Source organism: Lates calcarifer, linkage group LG12, assembly GCF_001640805.2.
Source record: "Lates calcarifer isolate ASB-BC8 linkage group LG12, TLL_Latcal_v3, whole genome shotgun sequence".
Taxonomy (NCBI): Eukaryota; Metazoa; Chordata; class Actinopteri; family Centropomidae; genus Lates; species Lates calcarifer.
In genome coordinates, this window is record NC_066844.1 from 8,155,144 (window position 1) to 8,167,360 (window position 12,217).

The 12,217-nt window shown below is 38.9% G+C and overlaps 1 protein-coding gene across 1 annotated transcript; it reads right to left on the reverse strand.

The window, feature by feature from the left end:
• Positions 1-1,433: 1,433 nt before the first annotated feature.
• On the reverse strand, positions 1,434-12,217 carry rab22a (RAB22A, member RAS oncogene family). The gene is made up of 7 exons (XM_018661810.2): positions 11,883-12,217; positions 10,909-10,988; positions 10,000-10,081; positions 6,062-6,133; positions 5,329-5,435; positions 4,624-4,733; positions 1,434-4,140 (listed from the first exon to the last, which is right to left on the reverse strand). Exons 1-7 carry the CDS (start codon positions 11,916-11,918, stop codon positions 4,043-4,045), a joined length of 585 nt encoding a protein of 194 aa, XP_018517326.1. The 5' UTR covers positions 11,919-12,217; the 3' UTR covers positions 1,434-4,042.

Here is a 12,217-nt window from a genome sequence, read left to right on the forward strand (position 1 = left end):
GTAAATAAAACTTACTCATGGCATTATTTTTGAAAGCATCCTCACTTTACTTTTAGTGCCTATAACTTTTACACAGTACTGTGTACAGTTTCTAAAACTTAACTGGGGTTTAGAGAGGGATTGGGGGTGGAGAGTGTCAAAAAAAGTGTTCTGCCCTCTCAGCACTATTGAAAGTGCACTGAAAAGCCCTCTGTCAGTCAAACACACATCTCAAGTGTCATATCCACACATATATATAGCCAGGTGGCTGGCTGCCAACTGAACAACACAACCAATCACTAACAACATTGTCACTGAATCCCCCAAGGAACAAGTTAACCCCCCCCCCAACCGCCTAACTCAAGGGAGAACGAAACTAAACACACACAGGCTGCATGCAGGACCAGAGGAGGAGAGAGGATTTTTTTTGTCAATCTTTTATTAGTAAATAATTGACAATTCCCTTTTTTTTTACACATTTGGAAATACACCGCAAACAAGTGTTTTCAGGCATTTTGTTACAATCATTATAAACGTAGTAAAAAGCTAAATATGATAAATACAGTGCTGATGGTATTACTGCAAATGGTGAACGAGTCTATTGTGGTCACACCAACTGGCTTAGAATAGAATATAGTCACTGATTTGTGTGCAATTTGATGGTATTTATCTACACTGAAAAATATACATAATATAGATTAATCACATTCCCAGGGCCAGCCCAAGACTAATGGTATTTTTCAATGCAAAACTGGCACACAATATCCATGCCTCCTGTTTCCAGATGAGGGAAAAACATGTGTCATCATCATCAAACTTCAAATATTTTTTAAGCATTTTACGTGATTAGTACTTTAAATCATTATATTACACCAACAATAAAAAATGGTTAATTACGCACGATGTAGTAAAATGGTTTTGACATTATTTGGCACCACGTTCCCTCGCATCAATAAGAACTGAGCAAACAGTCAAAACCTAAAATAACATCATGGGACATTAAGAAGGTCTGACACCTTTACAAGAATGTTTCATCAAGTGATTTCACAGAGACATTAACAGACTGCAGACAGGGTGTTAGTTAGTAATCAGAGCCAATTAATACAAACAGTCAGTCAAAAGTGCAGCTTTAAAAGTACCAGAGTGATTCCCTTTTTTATATGATCGCTGAAGCCTTAGTAAATACTAGCTAGAGTTGGCATTATGATGTAGTGCTAGATGAATTATCAAAGACAGCAGAGTGAATTTAAACTTAAGGTTTTGACCTAGAATGCCACTCTGGTTTTCAAGGGGTTCGGTTGGCTCCATCACACTGCTTATTTGATCAACTATGTATATGTGAGCAAAGCTGTCATCAAATAAGCGTAAAATTAGGTCAATATAAACCTGTCATTATCATCTGCTGGAGACTGTTTGCATAAGCGTGTGTTTTGATGTGAGAACATATCACTCTGTAACTGATTTCTTGGATTAGGTCACATTTTTTTTTACCTTTTGTCATAATAATATTGCACTCCAACGGAAAAAATCCTGAAAAATAGGCAGCACTGTCTAGCACAGAACTCATCAATAACAGCTACATTTAAGATGCTTAAAGGCAAATAAAGTTCCTTGAGCTGACAAAAAAAGCACACAGTTCATATTTCAAAATGTGCAGATGCAGTCTAATTAAACCCACATTCGTATTTTTTGGCAACTCAAAAAATAAAAAATAAAAAGGTTTAAGGCTAAAGGGGCTCATATGATACAGACATGAAAATGAAATTACACAGAATTCATTCTGTTTAGGCTCATGGGTCAACAGCTACTGAAGCTCAATTCAGCCAATATGAGAGGTAAATGAAACTTCTGTAACATAGCATAAGGATCATAGAGAAATAATAGTTTTTTGTGGATGCAAGGGGTGACGGTAGGGCTCTGTAAAAGCCACAATACATTGTAGCACAATTGAAGTCTGGCCCTACAACAAGACAGAAGAAGTGAGAGAAAGGAAAGTCAGAAAGCAGACCCCTGGAACAAAGCAAATACAGTAACTCAGAGCAGCATGGACACGAAGGTTCATTAAGGGGTCAGCATGTCCACACAGTGCCACGTCTGATTCTCCACCTCTAACCCTGTGCTGAAAGGAGATTTAGGCTTTAAAATCTTGAGTTTCCAGATCCCATTGTTTTCATCACAGGCCAGGTAGTAAAACAACTTTGTGCGAGCCAGTGCTGATTATGTTGGGGTTGGGGGGGGTGGAAAAACAGGAAAGTTGAAAAATATTTATGGAACAATTAAAGAATTTGGCAAAACCTCACAAAAAATCAGCCTCTCCTGTAAAACTGCTGTTAAGTAGCAGCAAAGGGCTGAAGACAGACAGGCATGCCAATGAACAATTAAAATGAGATTTGAGAAAAATAAAGCTCAAGTAATATTTGGAAAGAACTGGGAGGATACTCTGTGTACTATGGGGTACTTCATTTACACAAGTCTGTTCATGGATCTTCGGCAATTACAAGTGGAAATGTGGAACACATGTGAGCAGCTGGAACTGTTCTCATATAATCAACTTCAATACTACCAACAGAATCAGCATTTTCTGCTCTGATTAAAGCCCTGTCATTGGGAGATGTGGACTAAGAGGTTCTTCTCATCATAGAGATGAAATTTTGAGTCAGTCTTATTGTTCAGGGACGTGGTGGTCAAAATATCCTTCAAGGCCAAACAACAAAGTTTACAATTAAAGGAATAGTCTGGGTATTATGCTTTTTCGCTTTTTCGTGGTGGAGAGCTAGGCCCAGTTCAGATGACAGACTACATTAATTGTGACACAAAATTGTCATAGGGATGTGGTGCCTGGGAAGTCCCACAACAACCCGGATGTGAAGGATGATTGGTTCAGGCAAAACTGGTGGTGTTGTCAGTCATTTGTGGCACTGTGATTACACTAATCTGACACGGTGACCATGAGAGACCGTGAGAGACAAAAAAATTCTGGCGTCAGATCACGACTTTAGCTGAGAGGAACATGTCTACTCTCGACTCCAACTGTTAAATACAAGGCGACAGCCAGTAGCAGGTTAGCATAGCTTAGCATGAAGACTGGAAACAGGGAGAACCAGCTATCCTGGCTCTGTCTTTATGCTGAGCTAACCAGCTGCTGGCTCCAGCTGCTTATTTACCGTCTAGACATAAGAGCTATCAATCTTCTCATCTCACTCTTGCCAAGAACACCAGTAAGTCTGTTTCCCAAAATGTTGAACTATTCCTTTACCATGAGGGAAGTAGGGCTACCACACACCTTTCATTTCTGCATATCTGACTGTGTGATAGTGGTTAAAAGCAATCACACGATAAATTTTAAATAAAGCGTGCACCATCCTTTTTGAGTTTATCCTTCAAGCAAACATTGAGTTAAGAGATTGGTGCAAACACTGATATTCTCTTTCATCAAAAACCTATGATAAATTAGTGATAATACACATTAACTATAGAAGATGGATCCTTCACAAAGTTAAGAATATTTGGGTAGAGGTCTCCCAAAAACACAAGAGGCAATAACTTAAATGTTATGTTAATAATTTGGTGATATTTAACCATTTTCAGTCCATATTTTGGTTGAAAGATAATAGATCTGTACAAATTTACAAGTAACAATGACTCCTGAATGAATCTAATGAATCTGTGGCTGCAAGTTCCTCTGATCAACCTAGGCCTATGATACACCAGACAGAGACTGGTGTCCATTAAAGAAGCCAGTAATATTGCATGTATAAGTATGGGGGTCTTTCACTGACACATGAATGTATTTATGCAAGCATATTTGCCAATGCTTGGTAAAAAAAAAAAAAAAAGAAGAAGAAGTATTTCTCCTGTCAGCAATTTTCAGACAATACATGATGATTTGCTGTTGCTGGTGTGCTGTAAAAATGTATTTGCTACGATCATGATAGTGACAATTCTGCCTCCGGGTGTCAGTGATGGCAGGGTGTATGAGGCCATGTAAGCTGAAGCAGGCCAGGGGCAGAGAGGGTAAGCAAAGGTCAGGTCACAGGTCACGTGGGGACAGTCACGGGCATCATCAGCAGCACGTCCTGCGAGACTCTGAGGCCTGACGTCCCAGTTTGAAACCTTTTCCTGAAGTTCCTCCTGCTGCGTCTGCAACAGGGATGCGCTTACCTGTGAGACACAAACAGAGGTTAGATTCCCAACTTTCAACTATTGTGTAATATGGAAATGGGACATAGCTACTGTGCATATCTCATTTTTTTAAGGAAACTTGAGCTTATCAGTTACCACTGAATCGACTGCTCCCTCACCCACCTGTCTCAGATTTTTGTTTCAAAATTAAGTGTCAACCTGTCATGATTAAGTGCTCTACTTCTGAGATTATCTATAGCTTATCTTGATCCAGCTCATCACTGTCAGAGGTCTGCTTCACACTCACACACATGAGAATGATAGCACTCTTGAAGCATTCAGAAGTTACACCTATAATTAGCAATACTGCTCAAAACGTAGTCTACCTGCTTAAAAATGCACAGAGAAGAAGACAATTGTGTTAATGCTGTACAATGCTTAATTTGTCAAAGTATCACACAGCTCAATAGGAACTGAGCGTGTGTAGGCAAATGGAACCAAATGCTGGAGAAACACACTCACTTATCTCTATAAACACCTCATTGATGTTAATGGCATTCTTGGCGCTGGTTTCTACAAAGATGGCATGGATGGAATCAGCATAGTCCTTGGCATCCTTCTCTGGCACTTCCCTGTAAATACAGGAGATGGGTCAAAATTATTATGTTGCAATATGCACACAGATTCTCCAATTTCATGCTTGACCCGATAATCAAGTCGTTTTTTCTGCAGCAATTATGTGGAAGGTTTCCCAATTTCACAGATGCATACCAAAAGTGTATATTGTATCTGAGTCTGGGAGTTTGCAGAGGATGTTGAGTAACAACAATCAATTTCTTTTACTACTACACTTTAGTCCGCTATAAAATAACTACAACTTTCCTACTAGCACTTCAGTAGCCTTAATGATTATTGTAAACTACAAAGACCAGGACAGGCGAGAGTCTGATCACTTCATATTCAACAACAGATCAATTAGACAACCAGTATGAGTCAGTATTCCTCCTTGTAGAGCAGAGTGCACTTCAGCTCCACGCACAGTCGGTTCTAATGATATTTAAAAAGCCAAAAAATGATTTTGATGCTAATAATATATCCTTAAATGACTTTAAAAAGCATCTTAAGTAAACATCTTAAGTACCATCATCTCTCTCAAGTTGTAAATGAGAAGACCTCATTATACTGCCTACTTATTCATTACAAAAATGATCTCTAACACAGGTTCACCTGGCATCTGACAGGTCACATTTGTTACCAGCGATGGCAACCACTATGTTAGGAGGGCCGTGCTGGCGCAGCTCCTTCACCCAGTTCTTCAGTGTCTGGAAGGACTCCTGGTGAGACAAAGTAAGGAACACATTTCAATAAGCAGACAGCCCATAATATCTCTGGTGAAAGTTTAAAGGAATAGTTTGACATTATGGGAAATACGCATATTTCCTATTGTGCTGACAGTTAGATGGAAGGATTGATACCACTCATGTCTATGGTAAAGATGAAGCTGGAGTAAGCAGAAGCTGGTTAGCTTATCTTAGCATACAGACTGCAACAGTGGCAAACAGCTATCCTGGTATTCTCCAAAGATGAGAAAATCTGCTTACAAGCACCTCCAAAGGTCCTTTAATTAATACACTACATCTCATTTGTTTAATTGGCACAAAACAGAAGTGCAAAGAATACCAGGGAGAATATTTCTTGGACAATCCATGAATCTGGCACATAACCTCCCCAAAAAGCTGAACTTGCCATTTTTAATTTTTACTGTACAGACATGAGAGTGGTATCAACCTTCTAAATTAACTCTCAGCAAGCCAACGAATAAACATATTTCCCAAAATGTCAAACTACTAATTTAATGCGTGCATTAATTGAAAGTTCAGGAAAGACTCAGAATAAAACAAAGAAACTATACAGCAAGTACTTAGTGGATTAGTGGTTGAGGAGAAAAAGTACACAATACCTCTTTTGTGATGTCATAAACAATGATGGCTGCTGCTGAACCTCTGTAGTACATCGGTGCCAGAGCACGGAACTATGGGAAGTCAGAGAAAGTAAATATGATGAGTAATGCCCTGTTGCAATTCTCCAAGGGGAAAAGGGACATCCACTGTTGGATGGGGAAGAAGCTTGCATGTCTAAGGCCTTTCAGTGAGATTCATCTCTGCCTAAACTAGACTGTATGATCTACTGAGATCATTAAGCCTGCATCTAACTTTGAAACCACGTGAAACTGAACGTGATTAGAATAAAGAACAAGAATTTAAAAGATCTTACTCAAAGATGATGACAACAATGACTCATCTTTGGAGACTATTTACCTTCATTTCCTTCCACTTTTTCACTTTTGGAAATGAAAAGAGCGCTAAAAATATCAGTATTAAATATTTTTCATATTTCCACTTAGTTCCAGAAACCGTGTGTAGGCTTTTCATAGACTAAGGCTAATCCATTACATGGGCACAGACCTTGGTAATTAGACTCATTGTGAGTTTCATTAGACTCAATAATGCTGACTGTAACAAACTCAAAACAGTATAAAAATAAGCAAAAAAGACACCAAGCACCATTTTACAAAACCAGAGGCCTGGTGTTCTGAGCCTATAAGCCAAGCAGCTTTATTTAAAATGGAAGTATGGCGAGTCTTTCCACCAAGACCTCACACATGTGGGAGCCATCAAGAGAAAGATGAGCAGAATGTGTCAAAAGCTGTTAGCGTTTTGATATTTATGGAAGACTATACATTTGATCTCAGCCCAATACATCACAAAGCCCTGCATAATCAAAACAACATGTGCAAAATTTCAGAATCCATAGCTGCTTGGGAGGGTGGGGGTTCTTCTTTTTTTGCCAGGTTTTGGTATTTTTCTGGTAAAATACTTTCCAGTGCAGAGTGAAAGCTGGCTTCAACAATTAGCCTGCTGTCATAATATTTTAACACATACTGGGTTTTTTAACCTCATGCTAAGGAAACAAAAAAGTTAAACCCAACAGCTACAGCATTAGTTTTAAGTATCTGAGCCACCCAAATATCCAGGCTATTGGGTCAACAACCTTTATGATGACTTCAACTTAACACTGGACAGATGAAAAAAAAATGCTTTATGATCTTACCTCTCCACAGTTATCTGTTTAAGTTACTGGTTACTTTCCCAATTTAGAAAAAAAAACATTCAATCTATTTATGGACATATTATAAATGATGCTTTGTTTCAAATGAATCTACCAAACAATATATAAAATTGTTAAAATTAGCTCCACTGCAACCAACTACAACAGTAAAATGCTGCTTAAATGTCTAAGCATCAGTATTTATATACAACTAGTACACATATTATATAGTAATATAACTTATTTAAAAGGGGGCATTGTGCTGCACAATAAATACTCTTATTTTTGATATTTTCAACACACTTAATTAAGGTTCTGAGAGCAGGCCTTCTACTTGTAATGAATCAATTAATAAAAAAGTGATATTACTATTCTCACTTAAGGATCTAAATACATCTTCCAGATTACGCAGACTATTTGAAGAAAAACTGAACATTATAACCTTCATGTTATAGGCTTGTAGGACTTGGGGATTAGACTGCATTACTTTTAACTGGGTGTAGATAATAAAAAATGGCAGCTGAGTGTATTTCTAGATGTGAAAGTCACAAAAGGATTATTCTCCTTCTACAACCCCTAACCTGCGTGAATATTTTTACGCCCTCTTGTAATATAGGCTGTACCGGGGCTTTTAACAGGCTAATAAACCATGTGTCATGTATTAACTAATGATATTTATTTTAAATAGAAGCAACCCATGTCTCAAAAAGACCTCCACTTGGAATGACCCTGCCTTCCCTCCAATTCTATTTTCCTTTACAATATGATGGAATAAACTATCCATCTTGGAGTGACACTGTTACCTCAGGAAAGCACACATTCCACATAATTATAGTTGTTACTGGCCCCAAGTCCACCAATGGGTATCCAACTTGGGATATTTGGCAGAGACACTGAGGAGAGTGCTGTCTGTTTCATTGGCCAGTGTTGGGCTGCACCACCGCCAGTCCTGTGTGGTCTATCTGTGCCTTAACCCAAAGAGCAATCACAGCGAGGCCAGACGTCTGGCCACACAGCAGCCCAGAAAACAGCCCCACAGTGATGCCCCGCTAGTGCTGATTAATTGCCGAAACCACGAGCTGGGTGCATAATGAAAGGAACCCTCCTATTCCAGTAGGATGCAAGGTTCCTTTTGCTTGTTTTCAGTGAGACGGAGCAGCGAAGGGGGGGGGGCCTGGATGGGCTGTTGACAGCTGAGCTCAGATGTACTCGTAAGGCCTCATATGGTCTCGAGATTTGGATTGTGGAGTGTGGAAATCACAGAGCTTTTCCTTACTGCCCTGGTCTCTCCTTCCATGTGAATTGGCTGGCTCTGTATTCCCCTTTCTCAACTCAACAGATTTTGATAGGCCAAAGCTCCACAGAGGTTAGAAAACAAGCCATGAAAGGCCTGAAAATACCACAGCAGCTTTGTAGGAAAAGACCCACACACACACATACAGACACATGCAAAACCTACCAAAGGAATGTCGCTACTTTTTCACTCACAGATGTGAACCACTTGGGAGACCGAGAGGCCACATGGGCGTGAAAAAATGGATGTGTGGGGATAAAAAAGGTGGAGAAAAATGGAAATGGACACAAAAGGAATCACAGGAAAATAGACTGTTGCCAAGAAAAGAATTATTGCATGGGAGAAAACACACAGGAGGAGAAAGGAGGACATTCTGATGTGGTGCGGTGGTGAATCTGGAGACAAGACACAGCAGCAACACATGCCAGTGGGCTGAGACAGCTTGGGTTTCATCCTCTCATCTTGTCTTAAATGGGGGTTACACTGATGTCCCCTCAAGGCCGCGAAGAGGCTGAGATCTCCCGGGGTGGGGGATAAAGACAAGCGGCATCTTATCTTACCTCTCTGGAGAGGACAGCAGCAATGATAAAACATTACAACAGCATGAGGAAAAAAGAGAAGGACATGCACAGAAAAAAAGGGGAAGTGATGTGGTGAGCTAATGCAGAGAAATGTGGGATGCAGGGTGTGAGTCGAAAGAGAAAGTAGTTCCTTACTCTACAACTGTCTGGAGCTTGGTGTCAATTTTCATAGGCTTTCACACTAAACTGTACTCAGACACCAAAATGTATAATGTTTCTCATATCATATATCATTTGTAAGGTTGGTTTCAATGACAAATCTTTTCAAATGTGCATTTATGGATACACAGGAGTGCAGATTACATAAGGAGGGGCACCTGGACATGATAAATACTCACATACAACCCTTTCTATGGGTGTATGCAACATAAAAATCACACAAAAAGAAAGCAATGACACTCCTTTATTTGTGACTACAAATTTAAGAGTGCAGTGTGAGAGAGGAAGTGAAATGGAGAGGAGACAAAGATTAAAGGTGACACAAGGGACAAATCATGACTCTCAGTTTTTGTTCTATTATACAAAGATCCATCACACCACAAGTCATTTTAACTATGAAATAGTGGACCCCTGAAACAAGAGCCTTAAAAGAGGTAGGTTATCAGTTAAGGGGGGCATAACTGTACGTATAGAAAGGTAAATGTTGCCCCCTATCAGAAGTAATGAATAACTACACTGTTCAAGTTCCCCAAGGGCTGTTTCAGGGAGTGGTTCCAGCACATGTAAGTAGCTTTCTCACTTCCTTTAAAACCAGTGAATAGACTTCTGAATAAGCCAAGTAAAACTGCTTTATTACTATATGAAAACCGTGTGTTGTTGTTGTGCCAAAATACATGTAAATCCTGCTCAGACTTGGTATCCACCAGCCCATTTAAAAAAAATCCTATGGGCAGTACCTCAGTGGAAATTACTAACCCGCTCCTGTCCTGCTGTGTCCCAGATCAGGAACTTGTGTAGTTCATTTTGGTATTGCACTGTCTTGGTCATGAAGGATGCCCTGCAGAAGAGAAAGGGATTCATCACACACTATGTCATACTACGAAAAATATCAATTTAATTTTGCTGTTTTACAAAATATGGACAAATTGACAGAACTGCAGCTAAAGCTCTCTTGTTTTATTCCAACTCATTTTCAAGAGTCTGAGACAGTGGCAAAAAGACACATATTCATTTAGTTCATTGGTTGATTTAAGATAGCTTATACTGTGTGCCAGCTTTAGTAAATAAACCCCCTAATATGAAACATTAAAAAGGACTTTAGAAAGGACTGATTTACAGTCAATTACAGTCCAACTCATACGGTATTTCTGAGGCAACATTCGTTTTCCATTATAAAATTGGATATTGATTTTATTACAGAAATTCCATGACATATCTGCCAGTATTCTTTGCATACTTCACAGCTGAAAATAACTTTGTTAGTGTGTGATAGCAAGGCTGTTTGTATTTTACCTCAAAAACATCTGGCAATTCTGCACTGGAATTTCTTGTTATTTGACATATGCTGACACACGTATATCTGTGATAAGTATAAATTAGTTCAGTTTACTGTCATGTGAGACAAAATAAACAGAAACTTGTCACATTTGAGAAGCTGGAACCAGTGAACTGGTATTAAGAGATTACACACAATATTTGATTATTATCAGAATTTTCTGTCAAAACATCTAACCAACTAATTCTTTCAGCTCTACCTGATATCAGTTATTAATGACTGACAGAAATCAAGTGGCTACACCATAATGTGCTACAACAACCGTAAACACAACAAAATGAGGCAGTTAATAAACATAACCTCTAGCGTGGGGGACATCAGGAACTTACCCAATTGTTGGGTTGATGTTTGGGTCAAAGCTATCCTCCACAAATCTCCAAACAATACTCGACTTTCCAACTCCAGTGTCCTGCAGAGACAAAATAAAGACGATGCTTACTAAACACAGTCAGAAACAGTTACAAGAAGTATAATCACAACAGTAAGAACACATTCTCTGGCAACTGGCCCGGACATTATTTGCTTTTTTGTGGCCTCTTCTTGTTCCAACTTCCCTTGTAGTCCTGAGACTTATTGATAATTAAACAGGACACATGTAGTTATATTTACATTGTTTATTTTAACTCTTATACACAAATAAGGACGAGAATGACTTTGATGATGTTACTTTAACAATACATAAATAAATGAATGGTGGAGAAACTGATGGCTTGTACTTTTGTTATAAAGTCTACACGTGCGTTAATGATGTTCCTGTGATGGATTTGTAAATAATAACTGAAGCAAAGACCAGAAATGTAATGCAAAGACCTCTAGTCTATAAACTTAAAATTTGTGAGAATGACCAGCACAAGTTTTTCAGTCCATGATGACAACTTCAAATGTGATGTGTTATCTGCCAAACAATAAAACAAATATATATAAAATCAACAGTCAAATCAGCAAATCGTCACATTTGAAAAGCTGTGTTGAAAAGCCAAAAAAAAAAAAAAAAAAAAAAAAAATGTAGTAGATGGTGAAGAGGAGGAGGAGATATGAAGGTGTTATTTAAAAAATGATGGCTTACAATGCTGTTGCTGTAGTAGTCTGGACATGCATGAATGTGGAATATGTTTAGATATAAATGCAAAAATTAGAGACGTTATTTGCGTTTATAATGTACGGACTGCCACACAGGTATGAAAACCGGTAACCCATGTAAACAAACCAGCCTGGCGAAGGAGCAGTGGGGCTCAATTGATGCTACAGGTACAAATATTTACTAGAGGCAAACATGTTCAGATAAAAATCAATGCTGACTTACCCCCAGGAGACACACTTTTAACTCTCTCAGCGCCATATCGATCTCCTCTCTGTCAAAATGAGTTTGTTGTGATGATGACCATTGACAGTTTTTTTCCTACTCTTATCTTCAATATTCTTCAGGTGGCCTGTGTTTACAAATAACTTTACTTCATCGTAGTGCTCGAAAGCTGCCACACACACGCTTCAGGTTATATAATAATTCTTGCTGTTAGCGTTAAAACGTCCAGTATCCCGTCCTATTTGCCATATTGTGATTAATGGTAAACAAGCTAACTAGCTAACAGTGAAGCCTCCAGATCGCTCCGTCTCCATCTTGGACTGTGCAGTCACGTG

Excerpts from the sequence above, each read along its gene's own strand:
- rab22a (XM_018661810.2), bottom strand. The coding sequence starts at position 11,918 with ATGGCGCTGAGAGAGTTAAAAGTGTGTCTCCTGGGG. Across the intron at positions 10,989-11,882 it reads TAAAAGTGTGTCTCCTGGGG|GACACTGGAGTTGGAAAGTC; the intron begins GTAAGTCAGCAT and ends TTGTCTCTGCAG. Across the intron at positions 4,141-4,623 it reads TGAGGTGTTTATAGAGATAA|GTAAGCGCATCCCTGTTGCA; the intron begins GTGAGTGTGTTT and ends TGTGTCTCACAG.